The 22,485-nt window shown below is 42.3% G+C and overlaps 2 protein-coding genes across 4 annotated transcripts; both read right to left on the reverse strand.

The window, feature by feature from the left end:
• Positions 1-863: 863 nt before the first annotated feature.
• Positions 864-14,242, reverse strand: erbb3b (erb-b2 receptor tyrosine kinase 3b). 2 transcript variants are annotated; one of them, XM_085443265.1, is made up of 28 exons: positions 13,933-14,242; positions 12,439-12,593; positions 12,141-12,327; positions 11,504-11,629; positions 11,349-11,411; positions 11,065-11,183; positions 10,303-10,444; positions 9,381-9,494; positions 9,173-9,290; positions 9,007-9,080; positions 8,496-8,586; positions 6,905-7,107; positions 6,634-6,766; positions 6,445-6,538; positions 5,723-5,880; positions 5,554-5,610; positions 5,188-5,329; positions 4,966-5,085; positions 4,785-4,883; positions 4,471-4,656; positions 4,231-4,386; positions 4,032-4,107; positions 3,745-3,891; positions 3,280-3,377; positions 3,013-3,189; positions 2,862-2,933; positions 2,324-2,615; positions 864-2,195 (listed from the first exon to the last, which is right to left on the reverse strand). In XM_085443265.1, the coding sequence occupies exons 1-28, from the start codon at positions 14,006-14,008 to the stop codon at positions 1,291-1,293; spliced, it is 4,380 nt and encodes a 1,459-aa protein (XP_085299391.1). In that variant the 5' UTR covers positions 14,009-14,242; the 3' UTR covers positions 864-1,290. The 2 variants fall into 2 exon arrangements, with proteins under 2 accessions (XP_085299391.1, XP_085299390.1); XM_085443264.1 differs by having other exon boundaries at positions 4,966-5,088.
• A 3,228-nt stretch (positions 14,243-17,470) lies between these two features.
• Positions 17,471-21,860, reverse strand: arf3a (ADP-ribosylation factor 3a). 2 transcript variants are annotated; one of them, XM_085443406.1, is made up of 5 exons: positions 21,790-21,860; positions 20,462-20,653; positions 20,254-20,364; positions 19,816-19,940; positions 17,471-19,725 (listed from the first exon to the last, which is right to left on the reverse strand). In XM_085443406.1, the coding sequence occupies exons 2-5, from the start codon at positions 20,607-20,609 to the stop codon at positions 19,564-19,566; spliced, it is 546 nt and encodes a 181-aa protein (XP_085299532.1). In that variant the 5' UTR covers positions 20,610-20,653; positions 21,790-21,860; the 3' UTR covers positions 17,471-19,563. The 2 variants fall into 2 exon arrangements, with proteins under 2 accessions (XP_085299532.1, XP_085299531.1); XM_085443405.1 differs by having other exon boundaries at positions 20,462-20,676.
• Positions 21,861-22,485: the final 625 nt, after the last annotated feature.

A 22,485-nucleotide genomic window follows, 5' to 3' on the forward strand; every position in this document is an offset into this window, starting at 1 on the left:
TTCTATCCCCAAGCCATCCGTGCCCTAAACACACACACCCGCCCTCTCACATCCTCTATAATTGACTGAGACAGGACTCTCTTCCAGACACTAAACCAAGGAACAATGTACATTTCAAATTCCTTTAATTTTAAATATGTTTATATTGTCTATTCTGTAAAATAGTCAGATGTCTATTCTTATTAATATACAGAATAATATACAGAACTTTCAGCGCTTGAAAGTAAACATTTGGTATGACCACTGTTATTCTTCAACACAGCTTGAACTCTCTTCATATAATTTCTTTAAATAGTCTTCAGAAAAAAATTTTCAGGGTTCTTGAAGGATATTCAAAGCTCTTCTTTGGATGTTGGCTGCCTTTAGTCTCTATCTATCTATCTATCTATCTATCTATCTATCTATCTATCTATCTATCTATCTATCTATCTATCTATCTATCTATCTATCTATCTATCTATCTATCTATCTATCTATCTATCTATCTATCTATCTATCTACACACACGAATACACATTAAGAAAAAAGTTTATCTGAGGAATAAAGTTAAGATTTACATTTTTTATTTCAAGAAAAGCAGGCTCTGAAAAATACGGTGGAAATGAAATATGCCCATTAGTTTCACGGTTTCTCTCGCTACTTGAACAAAAGCGGAAAAATGTGACCGTTGACTCTCACTTCCGTCATCTCTGATCTGCATCTGAAATAAAAGTAGCGCGAGCGCGTCACCAGTGCCGTCTCTTGCCTTTTACGTTTTCTTACGTGTCCCCGGTAAATCTATAGAGTACAGTCTCTTTAACTCTGTCATTTTATTGAATGACTGAGCAATAAAATAAATAAAAAAATAAAACAACCACAAAAACAACGTTTTATTGTTTTATTATAAAAATGTCAACATAATGTAAAAAAATGCTTCTGTTCACATATAGATGACAAATGGTAGGATAGCTGCAAACTAGTCACTTGAATTTATATAATAATTCATGTTACTATAAGGAGTACTGTAGGGAATCATCTCATGTTACTGCATTCACTGTGATACGAAGGTCACTTAATACATGTTTGAGGACACCCTCCAGTTTGTTGGCTTTGTACCATCTCACAGTTGGTTTTCATGAATTATTATTCACCGAATAAAGAAGTAAGAATCAAAAATATTTTAAATATTCTTCTTCTTCCTGAAAAGAACCCATAAAAAATTGAAAAAAAAAGGTGAACATGAATATGAAACAGCCCACATTTATGACAGCAACTGCAGCAGTTTCTGTGACTCTGTCCCTGGCCGCATTATTAGGTGCGCACAGCATCTGGTTTGAGGAACAGCCTGCTGTGCCAGTAGTCTGGGTTGTCGAATGATGTGTTGCTTGCAGGTTCCCCCACACCAGCGCACACCTTGATGTATTCCCCAATCTCTGTACACCTGCCACTGCCCATCTCCTCACAAATAACCCTCCCCTTTACTGGGAGGTTCTGGTATTCTGTTTCCTTACATCTGCTGGGCACCACCCCAAATCTGTTCATCTCCTCATACTCCTCCACCTTTTCTCCTCCACCTTTCAGCACATCTGGCCTGGGCATGGCCGTACTGCTTAGAGTGGCTTTGTTGTTTGTGTTCTGGGTTTCCTCCTTTTCCTCTTCCTCTTTGTGCTCCTTTTTCAACACCTCCACTGTTTGGTGTATTTCCTGTTCTTCTGCTGCACTCTTTGCAGATGTTTGACTCCCACGTCTCTCTTGTGATGATTCATCTCGTTCTGTAGAGTCAGAGTGCCTGATGTCCATGTATTCATACCTGCCATTCCCTTGGGCTGGCTCTCCTGGGTCATCCACAGCTCTGATATCACTAGTGAAGTCACTAGTGAGCGGCTGTTTCTCTGCAGAGTTTATTCGCTCTTCTGCAGTTCCTTCACAAGCCTCATGAAGTGGATTCCTCCTTACAGCTGAGTCTGGTGGCAGAGTTTCTTCGTGTGCTATGTCCTCTATGGGTAACAGAGCCATGAATGTTGGGGAGGGTAAGGGTGGGGTTTTGCAGCAAATCCCCACAGTGGGGTCGTCTTCCTGTCTTGAAACGCTGCTGGCCAAACGAGGAGGAGTGTTCTCCTCTGTGTTCATGATTTCATATTCCTGGGTGGGATTTATCACCATGAAAAGAGGCCTTGAGTTTCTTTGGCCAGAATGAGAAATTCTGGAGATTTGAACTGTGATAGGGTGCAAAGAAGGAAGAAGATTAGGAAAGACGCTTTGGTTAAATACATGATTTAACTATTTGAACCAAAATGTAACAAAACAACAAGGCACTGTTCCTATTTTACTGCTCATAATTTACCTCTTTCTGGTGTACTAGGTGAGCCAGGTAGGACATAGCCATAGCTGTCCACCTCCTCCTCTTCCTCTGCCGTCCACACCTTGTACGAGGGTGGACTGGAGGCTGTTGAAAGTTTTCTCTGTTGGCTGATCGGTACACGACGATTACTCCTCTCTGAGCCAATCCTGGCCCTGTGAAGACTCGCCGTCCGTAAGCCTTCTTCATGCACCTCTGCCTCTCTGCCACTCCCCCTGACCTCTAACCTCTCAGGCAGAGTCCGGACTGAGCTCAGACGAGACCTGTGAAACCACAGCTGGGACAGAAAAGCAAAGAGGGATGGATAGTTTGTTACTTCCTGAGGAGGGAGAGAGGTATGAAGGTATGTAGGAGTGCAGGTAGGTAGGTATATCTTGTTGACCTGCTGGCCGTGACACCAGTAACATACTCATTCAAAGTGAAGTTCTTTGGAAATGAAGCTAATCATATCAACTTTGAGCAAATCAGAAATCAGGAATGTGTCTTTGCATTTATTCGTGTGAAAGTTTGTTTTTGTAAAAACCTGGCGGAAGCTGTCTGCTGGGCTCGTGGTCATTGGCAGGTATCCTATATTTCCAGGCTGATATGAGCCACTCTGCAAAAAAAAAATTGGTGTGCTGATTCTGCAATTATCCTGTAACAACAGTGCAGAAATCCAGGATGTCCTTCTTTACCCTGCATGAATTAATCCGAGAACGAGAAACACTCCACGACGGCGAGTTCTGAAGAGGAGGTGTAGCCAAACCTTCCTCCAGTCCCTCCTCATCTTGGTCTTCTAAACCTGGATCCAGAAGTCCTCGCTCTGACTCCCTTCGATGGGTTGCATCTGGGACAGGTTCTTCTCCTTCCAGCTGCAGGGTAATCAGGAATAACAGGCACTAAGATTAAAGACTATATTTCAGAACTAAAAGTTGTAAAATGAGTAGCCATCATAGTCTCACCTTGATGACAAGGTATCTCGGTGGGTCCCTCGCCATGCGAGTGAAGTCACTGGCCAGTTCTTTGAAGGTGGGCCTTATGTTTTCATCAATCATCCAGCCTAAACATAACAAGAAAAACACCAATTTTTATCATGTATCAGAATGTATTTGTGAATAATACCTGAATAAATGGTAAATATAGTTCTCTTCTACTTTAATCACTTAACTTGATTACTCAAAACACTTTTTACTACAAGCCAATCACACACATTCATACAAGCACTCTTATTATTTTTTTTATATCTAAGCACCTTGTTTAACATCCCTGCACACTCTTACACTTCAGTTGCATCATGGGTAATTCAGGGTTCACTATCTTGCGCTGGGATACTTCGACATGGAGACTGAAATAGTCTGCTCTACTTCCTGAGATATATGTGTGTGCGAGTATGTGAGAGAGAGAGAGAGGCTAATGTTTTGACTAACATTTCACCATGACCATGTACACGTCTATAGTGCAGATGTGGGGCTGTGACAGACGTTCGCCCTTCTCCAGCAGACCCGGCACTTCCTGAGGTGACACGGATGCATATGGCTCTGCCCCAAATGACATCATCTCCCACACTGTCACCCCTGTCCAGGAAAAGAGGACAATTTAAATGCTCCACGCCAAAATTCACAGACAGTGACGTTTCAAGAGGAAGGTTAATTTATTAGTGCATACACCACAAACAGACACACACACACACACACACACACTGACATCCTCTTACCATAACTCCAGACGTCACTCTGATGAGTATATCTTCGAAACAAGATGCTTTCGAGTGCCATCCATTTTATTGGCGTCTGAATAAACAGAAAAAAATGCAGACACTCAAATTGGTTTGTGTTTGATTGCATTACTGGAAGAGACAATAAAAGCTGTTTAACAATTCAGTGTGTATCGCAAGCTCAATGACTCACAACAACCTTTGTGTCTGTGTAGACGTATTTCTTGTCATCAGGGTAAAGGAGGTCTGCTACGCCGTAGTCGGAGATCTGGACCTGATAGTCATTTTTCAGTAAGATGTTGCGTGCAGCCAGATTCCTGTGGACCATGCAGTGCTCTTCCAGATAGTACATGCCCTGAGAAACAGATGTGTAGTCCTTGTAGTCACAGATTATTAATATATTTGCATGGAAAAGCAAATTAAAAAAAACTGTCCTCACCTTTGCAATCTGCACACACCAGTTGAGCAGGAGCTGGGGATCCAGGCTGTTCTTCTTTTGCCTGATGTGCTCCAGCAGCGAACCTTGTGAACTGAGCTGGGTCACCAGTTGCAGACTGGCACCTGGGCAGATGCCCAGCAGCCTAACGATGTAAGGGTGGTCCAAGCTGCCCATGGAGAGCATATGCTACACAACAAACAATGCAATGATAATGTGATTACTGGGCATCTTTTGGCATATGATAAAAGACAGGCATTCAATCTTTACATTAACTTCTGTGTGTGATGTTAAACCTTATTTCAGAGGAGACTCACATCAGTAATCTCAGTGAAAGTCTGTCGGCCTGAGCTATCCTGGATTGTCTTAATGGCCACGGGTATTTTTACCGTCTCTCCTTCTGGAGTCCAAAAGCCCTTAAAAACAAATTAAATGTAGAGCTGCACACAAATCTGTGGATAATCAGTGAAAGTCTAACAAATCCAGGCCAATTAGTACCTTGTGCACGGTGCCAAAAACACCCACGCCAAGGGCTTTGACTTTTTTCAGCTCTGAGGGCCTCAGAAGGCGGGCATGAACCTTGGTGCCTTTCTCTCCAGGATCCAGCAGCTCAAAGCTCTGCTACAAACAGACCAGTTATTCCAAGGGGATTTTCATCATCATAGCAAATGCAGTTAAATCAGTCCAGAAGATATAGTTGGGTGTTTTGTAAAGTCTCACCTCTCCGCTCTCCAGGTACCTCCTCATAGCCCTCTTGCGACGGATGGCAAGTCCTCTGTGGTAAAGCATGCCCAGGAAAAATAACACCAGGCAGAAGATTAAGCCAGCTGGGACACCCAAGGCTATGCCTGTGATCTGACCACTGCAGAGAGAGAAATAACAGAGTGAGCACATCAGCTAAAAAGAAAAGATTTTATAACCCAGCTTACGTTTGGGGAAACTGAAAATTACCCTTTTAGAAATAAAGTTTTCGAGTTCAAATATTTTTTTTGTTATAACAGTGGAATGATTTGTGATTTAGATTTGCAGTACACTGCAATACAAATTGCAGTGTACTTATGTTCACCAGCAGGAGGAAACACTAACCTACTAACTTGCAGTCTGGCTGTCTCTAAACAGTCCATTAATCCTGGGCCAATGCATCTGAAAAATGAAAGACAAAGTTTTCTTTATTATGCAGAGATTCAACAACCTAATTGGGAGACTTCACTTTGGGGAAACGTGGGCATATAGACTTTTTTAAGTCCAGTCTCACCCCTGTGTGCAGTTGTGGTGACACGGTTGACAATGACCCTTCCTGTCGGGGTATTTGAAAATGAGTCCCTTCTGTCCATCATTTATCCCAGTGGGACAAGAGGACATGCAGAAAGGACCATCTTGAAAACTGGCACAAGCCACGCAGTCATCTGAACCCTACCAATGAGAGAGAGAAAGGAGGATCATAAATAGAGACTATGTGAGATAAACTCTGCTAGAGTGACAATGAACCAGAAATGAACCACAACAGTGATGCCACCAATATACGAGGTATCACAAAGCCCTATAAGAATACAATGTATACGAAAATAAAGGAAAAAAAATACAATAATCACATGTTTGTTTAGAAGTATGCAGAAGAGCATTCCTGAATGCACTACAGCAGCAGAAGACCGCACCAGGTGCCACTCCTGTCAGCTGAGAACAAGAAACCGAGGCTGCAATTGTCATCAAAATTGGACAATAGAAGATTCAAAAGAAGATTGCCTGGTCTAATGAGTGCTGATCTCTGCTACGACATTCGGATGGTAGGATTTGAATTTGGTATAAACCAACCAACCTGACACTGGTAATGTGTAGAGTGGAAGTAGAGAGTCTCTAAGTACCTTTCTTGTTTCATCTTGATTTTAACAAATTTACTGCTTATCTATTTTATGTAAATAATCATAAATATAAACTACTGGGCTACAGTGTCACTGGATTATCAAAGCTAGTGATTACCAGTCCAGTGCAGGTGACTTTCCCACTCTGAGTCTTGCATTCTGGGTGACAGGCGGTACACTCGCCATCAGGACCTGCAAATTCCCTTGGTGCCCTGCAGGAATATTATCCAAGAAGCCAAACAAAATATTACATATACGTTCAACATACACACATGAATCACGAGAATGTAAACTCACAACCACTGACCCGTTGTAAAAATTACAGCTGTGCACACATGTGCCGTCTCGACTGTAGTTCCTACAGGAAAGACACTGTTCAGGCCCTGGGCCCCAGCATCCTGCATCTGAACATAGCGGATCACACACGTGGCCTTCTGCAACTACATCACAAAACTGTGTAAGAACAGCACTGATTACTTGCTTACAACATACAACACAATAGTGAATTCTGAGTTTAATATGCTCAAAATATAACATTTAGAATATAGTGAAGGTTATCTGTTAGTCCATCAGCTCACCACACTCTGCCAATGGCTTGTTGTTGCTGAGGTTGTTGCCTCGAACTCGGCGGCCCCTGAACAGCTTCGTCCAGTTTACAGTGTGGTGGTAGCAGAGATTGCTGTTCAGACTGATGTACATGCTGCCGTCACTGATTTCTTTCAGAGAGCGCAGACCCAGTGAGGTAAGAGTGGGGACGCGCATGACCGTCAGAGAAAAATGGCTTTCGTTGGAGGGTTGGAGGATGAAGAGGGGAGAAAAGGATGATTCAAATGGAAAAACATCAGATTGTCTGTAACAGATTATGTTGTAGTTCCAAGTAGTTAGGTAATGCATTCAGTCTCACAATGAACCTGTTGAAGGTTTCTTCCCCTTAAAAAGGAGTTTTTCCTTCCCACTGTTGCCAAGTGCTTACTCACAGGGTTCATCTGGTAGCTGAGGCTTTCTTTGTTTGTAGTCTTTACCTTACAATATAAAGTGCCTTGAGGCAATTGGTGTTGTGATCTGGAGCCTTATAAATAAATGAGTAATTCAACAGACAGTCCTATAGATAGATATTAGTCTGAGTAAGACGAATGCCTGCATGGTTTAAGAGTAATATATTTCCCTTACACACAAACATAGTTAGTCCCTCATTTTGGGTCATACTTAATAAAAAGTCAATTTTATAATTCTTAGTCAAACTCTGTTTTAGAAAGCTAAGATTATCCGGGGCACAACATAACAGGCAACCTGACAAAGAATGAATGACAGCAGAGCACAGAAATACACACGAGGATGATGAGGGAAATGGAAACACAGCTGATACAAATGAGCATGATGCCACAGGTGAAGCAAAACTAAACACACTGAACATGGAACACAAGAGTTTCAAAATAAAACAGGAAACTTGGAGACGTTAACTGGAACACCCAAGCTTGACACCAGACAGCGAGAGAGAGGAAAACATAACCATAGTGGACACGAGAAAGAGGAAACTAGACACCACTGGCTGCAGAAACATACATGGATACACATGACAGACAGGGGAGACATGAAGCAGAACATGGGGAGGACACGTAAACAGGTGAGGGACACATGCACATTAACACAGACACACAGAGAGGGACACAGAGGAGAGAGACACAAGGAGAGTATACATGACAAATGGGGGAGATGACGGGAGACAAAGACATCAATGAAACATATAAAGGGTGAGGGAGACTTAAACACAGGGGACTGGACAGACTCACACACTGAAGACAGGACACCAAAGCCAACATAGTGGGGAAGACACAGACATGGGAAGAACCTAGACAGAGGAGAGCTAAATAGGGAATTTCTAATTCCCTATTTAGTCCCTAATTTAATCCCTAATTCCCTTCGGGATTAATAAAGTATTCTGATTCTGATTCTGAATTAGAACTCAATATCAACAGAACTGACTAAAGCTTAAATTTTACAAACAGGAACATCATAATACAAAAGGGCATGAAACTCAAAATGCTCGGTCAAATGACCCAGCCCATAACGCCAAATCACACATTTGAATCCATCAGCTGTTGTAATAAAAGCATCCTGCTCTGGCCTCTCACTGACACGTGCACGGTATAATCTGCAGTCTAGTCTTACTTGTAGAGCGTCCTCCCTTGAATGGTAGTGAGGCTCGAAAAAACAGACAGGTCATTCAGCTCTTTGGGCCAGGACTGGACGTTTAAAAAGTCTGAGAATAAAACACAGTGATTATATTAAGGATGATAGAAAATGACACTGTGCATAACACATCGCAGATAATTTGGATATTTGTTTTCCCCCAAAGGAGAGCATATATCATTTGATGGATACAACCTTTGTGTGCGTTATCAAGGGATAGAAGACAGCCTCATATGTGACAAGAAAAGCAAGCAGTTTAATGTTAATTGTGACTGTCACCTCACAGAAGTTTAAATGGATAGTTTACCCCAAATCAAACATGATTATGCTTTGATAATCGAGAGAAAGGAGACATCTTTGCAACCAGTATTTCCAAAGGCAGCTCACACCAAACATGGATGAATAGCACTACAGGTCCAGGCAGGAAACATGCATACTTGATTGTGAAATTTAATATAAAAAGCGGTCAACTGTTAACACGTAAGCACACCTGTTATTTCCCTGACTGTGCGGAACACTTCCAGCTTTTTGGCATCCAGTGGTGGGATGTTTCTAAAATCATCTCTGTGAAGATAAAAGACAGAAAAATACTATAAACATACCAAGTGTACGGCACCATACCCTGAGACGCTTTACTCATACATACTGACAGTTACCCCATAATCCCCGTGACCAGGAAGTGAAGGCTGCCCTGAATCTTGGTGCAGTTGATGAAGCTGTTGATGTTGCTCGAGTCCACAGTCTGCCTGTCTTCAGCACCAGTGCCTTCACACACTAAAGGGATGACCAGAAACAATCACATCTGACTACTGAGATATAATCTTGGTGGAAGAAGTGAAAAATCGCATTTGTATTCATTTCAACCTTTTGGGCAAAGTCCGCTGCAGAGCTCACACTTCCTCTGGCCTTCTTTCTCCACCTCCATCTTGTCTGACGGACAGGCGCTCACGCAGGAGCTACCATCCACCACAAAATGAGCTGTGAGGAGGAGGAAGAAAAGAAAAACACAGGGAATATGTTTTATTATACACATGCAGAGGAGCAAATAAAATAAAACGATTCACGATATGACTCTAACATTCTTAAAGCCTACCACCAGCTTTTACCAGCTTTGCTCTATTCTCTATGTCTCCTATCCACCCTGGACTCCTCCCTGACAATATGGGACACACATGAACACACCAGATCCAACACAACACCTGAAAACCTCTGTTTCCTGGTTAGAGTTGCTGTACCTGTCCCATGTTGTGTTTAGTTTTTGGCTTTGTTACATTTTCTGTCTTACCCTTTAACATTAACTAGCATTATGTTAGATCTGATACTATATATCAGTGCTGACTGCAGCTTCATGAACAGGCTCAGTGTGTAGTATATGAAAAGGTCGCCAAACTCCCGGGGAGCTGAAAGTTTTCCACTTGTGAATAATCTTTCTCGTCGTAGAATGATTGACTTGTTTGGAAGTGGCCTTACAAGTGGCCTAGTTTTCATAAATGTGGTCATGCTTGCTAATGACTAATTAATGGCAGTGAATTAATTAATCCTTCCTTAATCTTTTTTCTCTTTATCCTTTTGGAAACAGAAAGAGTGCACTTTATTTTTCACATGCTGCTTGTGCATTTTGGCACAGTGTAATATGTCATGTGTTGTTGTTAATGTGAGGTTGTTGTTAGCCTGTCATGGACCAGATGATTTTTATCATTACAACCTGAAGCTTAAAACCTTAGAACTGAAAGAGAAAAAGTAACAAGAAAACTTTTAGACTTGTAAACACATGCAGGCCACTCACTGGGGCACTGAGACACACAGATGGATCCGTATTGGTATTTGGCATTAGGGTTGGTTTCCATTTGAAACGTCTGCTTGTTATAGATCAGAGCCCGGGGACACTGCGGCACACAGGCTCCGGAGTCATTGAAATGACGACATGCCTTTACAGGAACACACACACAGAAAGAAGAGAATCAAAATGAAATACTAAAAGCCCAAAGGTGAAGCTGCTGAAGTACATCACAATTCAAAAGACATTCATGGCCCGAAGAGGCTGAATCATACAGATTTTGGTTATAAATTACTTTTCTTCTAATGTCACCAAGAGGTCAAGAATTTTGTTTTTGAATACTGTGGATAATTTTTTTATGGCATGCTGTTATATTATGTGCAACTACTTCCAAATTTAACTTGATGTTAAACCTAATTTCATCAAAGTAAGGTTGTGCGAGCCACAAGCATGAATATAAACTCCAGTACAAGAATGTGCTTGCATGAACTATTGTATTTACAAGCTACATCACATGGCAACAATTAAAGGCAGACTGAGCATCCATACCACAGAAGAACAAAGGAAACAAAGGATTAGTTTCCCTTAAACTCTGGAAAACCTGTTCAAGATTTAGAATTGGGCCCAGGAAGTAAGGAAATATTCCCAGCATGAGACACAGGAATTTAGACTTAAATCCTCCATGCAATTAACAAAAAATAAAATAAAAATAAAGCCATTTTCTTGTTTCATCAGCAAACCTCTCCAAAGACAAAAAGATAATTCACTTACAAAACAGTCCACATCTTGGGGGCCTTTACATCCTGCTGCACACTCTATGTGACAGCAGTCCCTCGGGCTTGTGCCAAAGCAGCGGCTGTTACACTGTGGAGCGCACACCGTCTTAGTCACTAAAACACACAGGAGAGACGAGTTCATCAGAAGTCACATAAATGTGTATGCGTGTTGGATCTTTGTGTGCGTGTCTGTCTCCGGGTATTTCTGTGTAGCTTTGAAGAGATATAATGAGGTGAAGTGAAGAGGAGGCAAAGGAAAAACAAAACGTGGGCGCTCACAGATCTGGCATTGCTTTTCGTTTGGTCCCCAGCAATAATCTCCGCAAGATTTATGGCATGGGCCTAAAAAAGAGAGACATAGAAAGATAAGTGCTTCTTATAAAAAGAGATGACTTAGAGATGAATTGGAATACGTATAGCAGACCAGTAGTGACCTTTCTTTCCATTGTATTTGATATCAATAGGAGCGCTGCTGTCCCGGACAATATCCTGCCAGAAGATCCAGGGACCATAACTCAGGTATTTGTTATTGATAATCTGCACCCCTCCCTCCAGAATCTCTGTGAAAACATTAGTGAAACATAACGCAAGCTAGACAGAGAAAACGGTTCAGCAGATATATCAGGATCAGAGGCGAATCAAAATATACACTTTAAAAAACAGTATGAGGATAATTTTTTTCATGGGGTTTTTTAAGCCTCCAAGAAAATACTAAAAAAGTTTGAAAGAATTAGACAATAAAACCAATAAAAGATGCAGAATTTGGAACAAGGTAAAAGGAATGATCTCTCAGGTCATTTCATTTCAGTTTTATTTATGCAGCACCAGTTCCCATGACATTCATGCCTATCTTGAGTGGATGTAAACTTCTGACCACAGCTGTATGTGATGGAAGGGACTTCCAGTAGGACCAGGCTTGACCTGAGATGTTGAGTTTAATTGTTCCATTTTATGTAATGCACCACTCCCCACTGTCACAAACGCCTTGGGTTTCAGAAAGCATTTTCTTTTACAGAACAAACATTGAACGCTTTCTTTCTCTAATATCTGTTTTTCTGTTGTTCGTCTAACCCGTCAGGTTTGCGAGTCCCAGCTGCTGTAGGCCGTTGGAGCCGTCCTTGGGGTAGTTGAGGAAGATCGATAGAGCAAAACGTCTTTCATACAGGCTGTTTCCTCTGATGACGCGCAGTTGGCCCAGAGGAATCTCTTGAAAGTGGTTCATAGCAATAAGGACATAGCCAGTCACCTCACGGATTCTCTAGAGTGAAGAAGACCATTAATATAAGAGGCTACTTCTCCAATATGCTCTCCACTTTTTAACGCTTTTTCCAAATGTAACGACTGGAGAGTAAGGAAACATGACATTTACCTTGAGGAAGGAGAAGTCCCAGTTACTCTCAATCTGTGTGATCTCCAGGTTTCCCATTACAATCTCACAGCCATAATACCGGTTTCTAATCAGATTGTACTGGTTCTCCTGAGAGCCTGTGGAACTGAGTCCATTCTGCGTCCCTGGACACACTTCTAACACAGATAGGGAATAAAGATGAAAATGAACGTAAATAACACTGGGAAAGTGAGTACTGTGGGCTGTGTTGTGTCTGTGGTATTTATAGGGTTGGTGACTCTCCCTGGTGCTGTGTTCATGCCTGTGCTGGCTACAGATTTTGATGTGAAGCAGAGAGAAACAGGCAGGCTGTTACCCGCTTACATGGAGCAGTCCAGGCCTGGGGCTGATGAAGAGGAGGTCAGGGGGGTCAGAAGAGAGAGTGACTTTTTCTTTTTTTAATTTTCCCTCAGATAAAGTGCTTCGTTGTTGTAAAGCTATAAATGTGGACAGTGTGTCTCAGTGAGTGATGAGTGCTGCAGTGACAGACAGTGCTTCTGTGTATGCGTGTGCATGTGCGTCTGCAAGCCGCGCATTGCTGAGATCATACCAAAAGACAATGGGCCGTGTGTGAACGGGACTCTCTGGCAGAGGGAAGGGAAATATCGTGAACGGAAGGTGACATACACACCATCTCTGAGTGCCCAGCAAAAAAACTGAGGAACTGGTCCTTTAATGTGCAAATGTTAGCCACCTGCAGCACTCGCTCAACACGAGTCATATCTCTTGTCTTCGTTATGAACACATAACACACAGCTATAGGACCCTGAAGACTGCTGCATAATAACAATGGAAAGTTACATGCTGACAAAGGACTGTTGCCTAATGCACACTTATATTCATACATGGCAATTTTAAGCAAACACTGGCCCTGAAATATTCAGCTAATCTGGGAGGACTCAATAATATTTAACTCATACTTGGGATAACTCAAAAACAGGCATTAGTACTTAAATTATTTGTTAATATTTTGTATTTATATGAAGCATAGCACATTCATGAAAGGGCTCAGTGATCGGAAATTAGTAAGTAAACAAAAGCTCCTGACAGGAAAGAAAAACAGTGTGATTGTCTGACAGCTATCGCAAAGGGAGATCTGAATGTTGGCAAAGATTGCACATTAATGTCGTTGTAACTGCAGAAAACCACATTAAATTTTATCAGAAAGAATTTACTGACAGCGTGACAATCAGTTAATGGTAAATAGAAGTTCTTAAAGTGAACCTTTGCTGTTCTCTGCAGATTTTTAAAGTGCACTGCAAGGGCCTGGATCATAACAATAAAAAAGCTTTTAAGAAAGAGTGGTCTGCTGTGAACCAAACAAAGAGAGGCTGAGGTTTATCAGTTTATACTAGACATCTTTAAGTACAGTTAATTCTATTCTATTGCTATAATTTGTCTGGTAATTTCGGTATTGTCTAAATTTCACGAGATCCAAACTAAGAAAGGATTTCAGATATAGAATCACGTCCTCACCTTCATGCGTTTGGGATGATGTTCGAAGCCTCCAAGACAAAATCACTCCCAGTAAAATGACTCGCCACTGCTCCATGCTGATGTCCAGCCTGTTCACGGAGATCTCTGCATATCAAAGCGGTTTAGGTAGTCCTCCGAAGAGCCAATATGTATTTCAGGGGGAAAAAATCGACTAAAGAATATACAGTAATGGGGGTATAAAAGTAAAAAAAAGTGTCTATTAAAGGGAAAATCAGATCAAGTCAAAGTGAAGGACAAGTGCAACTCCTTCAAACCACCTAATAAGAGCGCAAACATCCCTCAGACTACTTGCAAAACTGAAAACAGTGAACAAGTTGTAGTTTATTGTGATGAGGGAATTTCCCTCCCAGATGGGGACGTGTGATTGGCCAACATCCCGACCAATCAGCGGTTTGTCCGTCATTTCGAGCTGAAGCCTCGGTTGTTACACTAAAGCAAAGAATTCTGCTAAATTTATGAAGCCCTCGAGAAACGACAGACTCAATAGCACTGACAGAAATCTTAAAACGTTACAAACACCCCCACCTAAAACATTATAATAACAAAAAAGCTGAATGACATACGAGCCAGTGAGACAGACAAGTACAGGTCGTTCAGTGCAGCAAATAGCTGATTTTGGATGTGAATATTTGCCGTGTGCAGCAGTTTGAACACCAGTTATTTTTGTTTCATGCTGTCAGCAGTGGAAGCAGCGTTTCGGTCCCCCACCCAGTAAGAGCCCAGCGCTCTGAGTGGCCGCACTGTTTCCCCCGTAAAGAGCAGTATTGTCCCCGCAGCCCTGTCAACTGGTTAATCACCTCTTTGATGCGTGTGGAGCAGCCTGCCACAATGGCCACATTGTCAGACAGTCAAGTGACTTCTGAACCCAAAACAAGAACATGCTTAATTTGAGAAAATGGCCTCGGAGCAGACAAGATTCCTGAACACGGAGCTGCGGGTGAAAACGGGCCACTAATGGATGGAAATCATTAACCGCTTCTGACAGATGTACTGTTAATCTTATTTTTGAATGCGGCAGGGAGGGAGAGCCGAACAATCCGCAGTTTGTTTGCAAGCATCCATGTGCAGGAAATGGGAAGAATGGTGAGATTGAGATGAACTTGGATTTTAATGTTCGTCTCAACAACCTGATGGTAAAAGACGCCAAGAAATAACACCACAGCTCGGTTTATGTGTCCAGTAATTAATGTCTCTGTTGTTCATCTGCCTGGACTCAGGAGTCTCAAATGCCCCACTCCAGCCTCTTTTTCTGTCCAGCAGGAGGAGCCAGAGTCTGACACTTGGGCATCCGAATTCACAGCTGCTACAGGGCCCTGTGATGGATAGACTCGTTTGCACATGGATGGCTATTTTTACACACTGTTTATTGGACATTTGATCCAATCTCTAATTTCTTCTAATAAAATAAGGAGCCTTTAATCCAGTCAGTCACTGAATAATGGAAAACTTTGGGGGAAAAAAACACCATTGCCCAAAAACTGTTGGAAGAAATCTTGAAGACTGAGTCAGTTGTTTTGTTTCATAAACAGCAATGTGAAACTTTCCTGTTGCCGAGTAAAACGGTGTAAAGTGTAAGATTGTCACCAGATGCACTTTTTTTTGTGTGTGTTCATTTTTCACATGAGAGTTTCTCTGTTTGCCCCGTCAAGAAAAAATAGCTGCCTATAGTATTTACAGAGCTTGGCACTTTCACAACGCCACCATGGTGTCAGTCTCTGTGTCAGCCCTGGTGGCCCTGTCCCTTCCAAGGGGAACTGTGAGGGGTGCCTGCTGTGGCCTTTTGCAGTTGCCACTCCCTTCAGAGATTGATGAATTGATTGTGGGGCTGCTGCCAGTGTGTCTGTGCCCTGGGCGAAGGTGTCCCGGTTACGAGTGGGAATCCCAGCTATGGCATCCGCCCTGGGGCCACTATTGTAGCGGTCCTGCAGGGGGCCAAGGGGGCTGGTGGCCCCGGGAGCAGCTCCGACTCACATACTGCTGTCACACCCTTGGAGACACAGCAGCACTCTCCCCTACATGGACCTCTGATTGGCTCAGACAAAATGACTCTCTGTGAAGTGCAGCAATTCCACAGGCAAACTACCTGATTGTGCCAAACTTCTCCTGATAATAGCAGTTAATAAAGGACAAAAGAAAGGCTGTGTAGAGCCAGATCCCACAGTTGTGTAATATGTGCTGTTAGTCTGATTTTAGTCTTAGCTGATGACTGGTACGGTAAACAGTTTACTGAGTTAAAACTATTCTCGATCAGCTCCCACTTCATGTAAAAAAAAGAAAAGAGTCTAACTCACATTTAGAGTTTTGACCTTCATTGTTCAGGGTGATACATGCGTCGTCAGGGACGTCAAAGCTGTTTCCCATTAATCTGCTGAAAATGAGGCTCACCTTAAATCAAAGTTCAACATGTGTAGGCATAAGAGGATATTGTGACATCACAACCAGTTTGGAGGCCAGATGTGCAACTTAAAACCTCCGGAGCACACATGAAATCGATTGACTTTCCATTGAACATATATGTGTTGAGGCAACAGTTAGAGTTTTAAAATATTTCACTGTTTATTATGGATTCATCAATGAAGGAGAAGTACGGTTAGGTCAATAATGTGTTGTGCAAAGAGTTTTTGTAGCGTTGCCTCTGTACACCGCCACAGATTTGAAATCCAACAGTCAAGATGTGACTGACGTGCACACACGCCTGCTCCTATAGCGTGGGCTTGATCTGGTTAGATGCTGTGAAGCTGTTTTTCTTAACCATAGAAATAATTCTGCCATCATGTACTCCAGTTGTCCTCTCTGGTTTTTCAGGCCTGTTGGGAGCTGCTGACTTGATCACTGCATTTATACTTCTTAAGAATGTTGTTTCGGCCATTCCTAATTATTTTATTATCGCTTTTATTTATTTGGCTTTTTCAACCTAACGTGGTCTCCCTAACTTGCAATGACATCTCTTAAGAGCCTCGTGTTTTAAAAAATAACAATAAAAACTATAAAATAAAAATTCTAACTTTGAATCGACCTCAGACATTATGTTTAATTTGTCCTTTGAGTTAAAAATGACTGTACAGAAGCAAAACTACAAAAGCAGTGTCTCTGTCAACAAATTGAGGATCAAACTGTTTCAAGAAACCTAGCAGGGCTCTTAAAAGGACACATCACCTCCAAATCAAACACAGGAGTTTGTGTGAGAATTGCCTCGTTCTACCGCATTGCACTCACCACCCACATCAAACGCAGTGTCTTGGTGCTTTGAGCACCAGAAGTATACTCTGTAGCTTCCTTTTATTCAAGCAGACAAACATCTTCAAAACTGGGCAACTTACCCAAGAACAATGATTGATAAATACGGACTCGCACATTTGATTCTGGGGCGAACTGTCAACTTGAAATTGAGTTTGAGCCACAGACAAGAGAAGATAAAAGCAGCACGCTCGTAACCGTGATACGGTTTTCGAATCATGACCGACATGCGCGACAATAAACAATAGCAAGGAAAAAAATGAGCAAGGCAAAGCAAATGTATACTCTGGTATCTTTATTGATTGATGCAGTGTCAGGAATAATTCAATCATTCAACACTTTTGCACCTGCTTGGGTTTTTCTGTCTTAAATTTCCTCCTCTTCATATTATACTCGGTTTTTTTCTCAGAGCAAATCGCCAGCTGGAATGTCGTGCAGCCTCATTTAATATTTTTCTTTATTTGAAAGTTAAAATCAGAAAATAGTCGCTGAAAGAGGGAGGGATGTTTAGCCACATCAGAACTGCTAGTGCATCGGTGTCACAGATCAAAGGTGAGATACTTGAATGCTGGATATTTCTTACATATAAACCTGTTATCAAAGAGAAATGAAACCACTGGCTAAATAAGGCCACGAAAACAATTTTCACACCAAACCGAACGGAATATAATGCACGTCACACACGCACACACAAGCTGCTGTCAGTTATCTGCCAACACGCTGACCCCGTTATCTACAGGTGTATCAACAGCGCTTTTGGTTTCACCTCGAAAACCACGGTTCCACTTTCCCGGTTACATCAACATATATACAGTTGCGCCAACATAGAAAAGCATGCTTTTGCATATTAGAAGGTTGTTCGGTAAACTTTACACTAAATCCATAACATTTATTAGTACAGCATTGTTCCAACCAGCAGCAGTGATTAAGACTAACAAATGTAGTCTGAGGAAACAGGCTATTATAATTCGCTTTTATTACAGATCTTGTACAGTATTAACATGCCTTACGATGCAGTATTACTATCATCTTCTCTCCTTATTTTATTTTTTTGTGTGTGAAAAAAACTCCCCAAAATAAACCCAAAACAAAAAATGCAACAGTCTGATCTAATTAGCTAATTAAGGAAAAAATAACTCAACAAAATAAAGAAACACTCCATTTAAAAAACAGACAACACCTTCTATACAATAACAGTGAGTCTAGAGTAATTTTGTGCAACATGAAAAAGTGAGACGCGCATGATGTCATGCCGATTGACGGTGGATAAATCAGCATGAGAAGCGATGCTGCACAAACGGATCGAAAAAACAAAAATAAACATTCAAAACTATGTAAGCTCTCTTAATATTGCCAGTCGCATGCTGTGTTGCATCACTCTCCACAGGGCAGGCCAATAGCAGCATTTTGTTTCTGAGCCACAGAGCTGGTACAGAGTACCTGTTTGTCATCTGTATCACTTTAGATATCACACCTCGCTGATGCCAGACAAACTGTTTTAACCCCGTCTGTGCCAGGCAACTCAGCTAGAACAAATCTTTATTTACAGCAGCGGCCTGTTACAAGCCCACAAGCCAGTACTGGGATATCTCCATGCAGATTGGGAAGCAGTAATGTACAATGATACTGGGGTTTCTTTTCTTTTTCTGTTTTTAACTAGCTGCCTTTAGCAGTAAATGCACATTAGAATAAAGAAAAAGAAACTATATGAAGCAAAAAAATCAATAAATATCGATATTAAATATATTGTTTCCGACTGTCCAGAAAGTAGACACGTTTTGTTTAATTCAACATAAATAAAACTAAATCATAGCTAAAAGTTTTGATCTATGAAGAGCATAATTTGGTTGCAGTATGGACAGTTATATTACATTTATCTGTACGAGTATAATAGTAATAGTACTCCCACTATAATATTATGACATTCTTTATAATTTACACCAGGTCTGTAGTTTCTGAGGGAAGGCTGCTCTGCCGTCACGATTTGAGATCCATCACAATTGCTGAGCTAATTAAATGTTGGTGGAGGTCTGCAAAGTAGAGCAAATTCATATACCTTTACAGTAATATCATACAGTACATATTTATTTGTTTATAGATTGTAAATAACTTAGATAAAATTTGCTTGTAAATGATTAAAAATGCTCACCACAGATTCAAACAAATCAAATTAATCAAAGAACGGAAAAAAAATAAAGAAGTATTTCGAGGGTGGATGGTGGGGGGGAGATGGGGGGAGGGGAGAAAGCCACTGAGAGTCACCCCCTGGGAGCTTTTCAGCATTTTTCTTCTCTATGTAAACACAATGGAACCCCTATAACCACAACCTGGAGCTGGCACCCAGGCTCTTCCCCACTTCACTGACTCGGCCCTTCACTTTTTGTTCTTCAGCTGATTGGCCAGCCAGTCCAGACCCTCGTACAGGCCGTCCCCACTGGTGGCACAGGTGGCTTGAATGTACCAGTTGCGGTGACGTAAGGAGTGCAGGCCCAGCTTGTCTGTGATCTCTGCGGCGTTCATGGCGTTGGGCAGGTCCTGAACAAAATCACAGAGGACAAAGTGTCCGTCAGGAAGTTGGTGAGGCAAGAGGCGTAAAAGCAGGGGGGAACGTAATGTGGCGGATACCTGTTTGTTGGCAAAGACTAGAAGAACAGCATCCCTCAGCTCGTCTTCAGCCAGCATCCGCATCAGCTCCTCTCGAGCTTCGTTGACCCGCTCGCGGTCATTGCTGTCCACCACAAAGATCAAACCTGCAGGAATAAGTTGAAACCGAACAAAAACAATCAGGTCACATCACATTGTTAGGAAAGCATATTGTCAAAGCATGTTTAATGGTTGTCCGGGATTTGAACATGACTAAGATGATGATCATTTGAAACATCTGGAGCCTGTATGCAAATTACATCATCTGAAGGATTAGTCAGATTTTGTCCTCAGGTGCTGGGGGCGAGCGTGCGCTCCAGGATCCGCAGCAGGACTGGAGAGGCCTTTTTTTAAAAAAACAAACAAAACTCTAACCATGCTGGCTGGTCTTTCACCTAAGATGCTTTTGATGCATCTCACCCTGGGTGTTCTGGAAGTAGTGTCTCCAAAGAGGACGGATCTTGTCCTGGCCACCCACGTCCCACACAGTGAAGCTGATGTTCTTGTATTCCACTGTCTCTACATTGAAACCTGGGGTGGAGGAGACAACAAGCAAATAGACAATGGGTCACATAATCTCTAAGACACATGTTTTGTTTTTTTTATTTAGAGGCAGACAGTCACACACCAATTGTGGGGATGGTAGTGACGATCTCCCCCAGCTTCAACTTGTACAGGATGGTGGTTTTCCCTGCAGCGTCCAGCCCCACCATGAGAATCCTCATCTCCTTCTTGCCTATCAGGCTCTTCAACAGGTTCCCAAAGATGTTTCCCATGATGCCTCGGGAGGAGAGGAGGTGGGGGCACAACTGCAACAAAACTGTTACACGGGCAGCTTTGTTGCTATACATAGCAACAAGCAGACAAAACAAACCGTGAACCACGTTTAGAGAGTCGAAACCACACACACACACGCGCACACACACACGCACACACACACACACAAAGAAACATGTGGTGTGACAGTAGCTGTTCAAAAACACATCTCAGCATTGGCACCTCCCTTACTGCTCGCAGCCGTGCCCCCTCAGAGGAAAGCCAGGAAACATATACTTCACACCCCGGCAGGCAGCTGACCTGACTCGAAAGCTGCTCCTTTACAGTGACAGCTCACTGGGAAAGGAGGCAGCCACGCTGGATCTCTGTTATGTGGCTCAGCTTTCATGTGGTGCTGAGTAACCACCTTTTTATGCTCTTTTTAGGCAACTGAAGATATGCCAGGGTAACACTCATTTCATATTACGTTATTATGACACATAACCTAAGGCTGTCTATGGTTGCACACAGTCAGGCTCACAGAGCTGAGGGAGGAGGGTGGCCCTTCAGTGGTAATGGGCCCTTTACAGGCCAACCTTGACTGTTAACTTGTGCTAACATACACTACACGGGTCGCATTGGTTTTTAGAGGGTTATTTTAAACTAGCAGTCTTCTGTGGGGCAGTGAAGTATCCCTCTTGTGTGTTTTAATGACTGGCCGCTTTTCCTCTGACTAGCTAGGTTTCCATTCATTTCTATCAAACGCACGGACAGCAGGTGCTAGCGTAGCCCGTTGCAGCTGCAGTGGCCGCACATCCACACACATCTGTCATAATGCGAGGCGAAGACGGCGGATGCTGCAGTCGAAGCAGGCGATGAATTTTGAACCCAAATCACGTTTCTTTCGGCTCGATAACATTCACTTTCCGAACATAATCTGCTTGCTATCCTGTGAGCTAACATCGTCGGTATTTAATTGAAAACATAGATAAAATCTCCGGGTCAATTTGTGTGCTATAATCCCCCCTCTTACAGTCACGACAAGCGCGCCAGTCGGCCTCATGTCGTACATTAAGGGTCGTTCATTTCCCCCCTCGCAGCATTTAAAAGGCAACTCAAGCGGTGATAAATGAAACCACCTTTTTAGCGCTCGTATACCTCTTTCAGCAATTTCACCATTTGCATCTCGTTCACACTTACCCGTCAACGGCAGGAAGGGTACCAGCTGGATTCAGGCGAAGGACTGGATGATAGTCTCGCGATGAGCTGCAGCTGTGACACTGCGCGTTCTCGCGGTACTTGGATTGCCAATCTCTCATCGCCCGGCGACTTGTTAAAAGCCAGGAGCTGCTGTCTCCAGCTCTGAAAAGTTACTGTATGCACCATCACCTTACAGCTTATTTGAGGCTTATCTTGTTTTCTTGAGGAACATCAAAGAATAATAAATAGTTTGATAGCGTTATTCCCACTATCTCACATATGACATTTCAGAGGGCCCAAACCAGTTTTAAACGAGAGCCTGCAGGCAAGCACGCTTGAATAATTAAAACAGGAATCATCTTAATGAATAAGTAAATGGCTGACTGTAACAGGATGCCAAGTGATACTTCCTGGCAGTGTTTCACAGATAATGAGGTGACAGGAGGGGACAAAAGCATAGACTGAATCGATGTTGCAGTTGGTTTACCTTTGAGCATTATTTTATTTATTAAAAATGTCAAATATTTCTATGGCTTTTTGGCGCCTATGCTATCTAATGAGATTGCTTCATGCATGTGAGTCCAAACCACTGCAGACTCACTTCCCTCATAGTTATAAGATGTTTTTCTTCTTTTCTGTAGCCATCTCTTTAAAATAAAAAAAGGTTCTGAATGAAGTTAAATAAAACCAAACCTG

The sequence above is a fragment of the Copadichromis virginalis genome, linkage group LG20 (assembly GCF_057382275.1).
Source record: "Copadichromis virginalis isolate Kocher_CV1m ecotype Utaka linkage group LG20, C_Virginalis_male_GT1.1, whole genome shotgun sequence".
NCBI lineage: Eukaryota > Metazoa > Chordata > Actinopteri > Cichliformes > Cichlidae > Copadichromis > Copadichromis virginalis.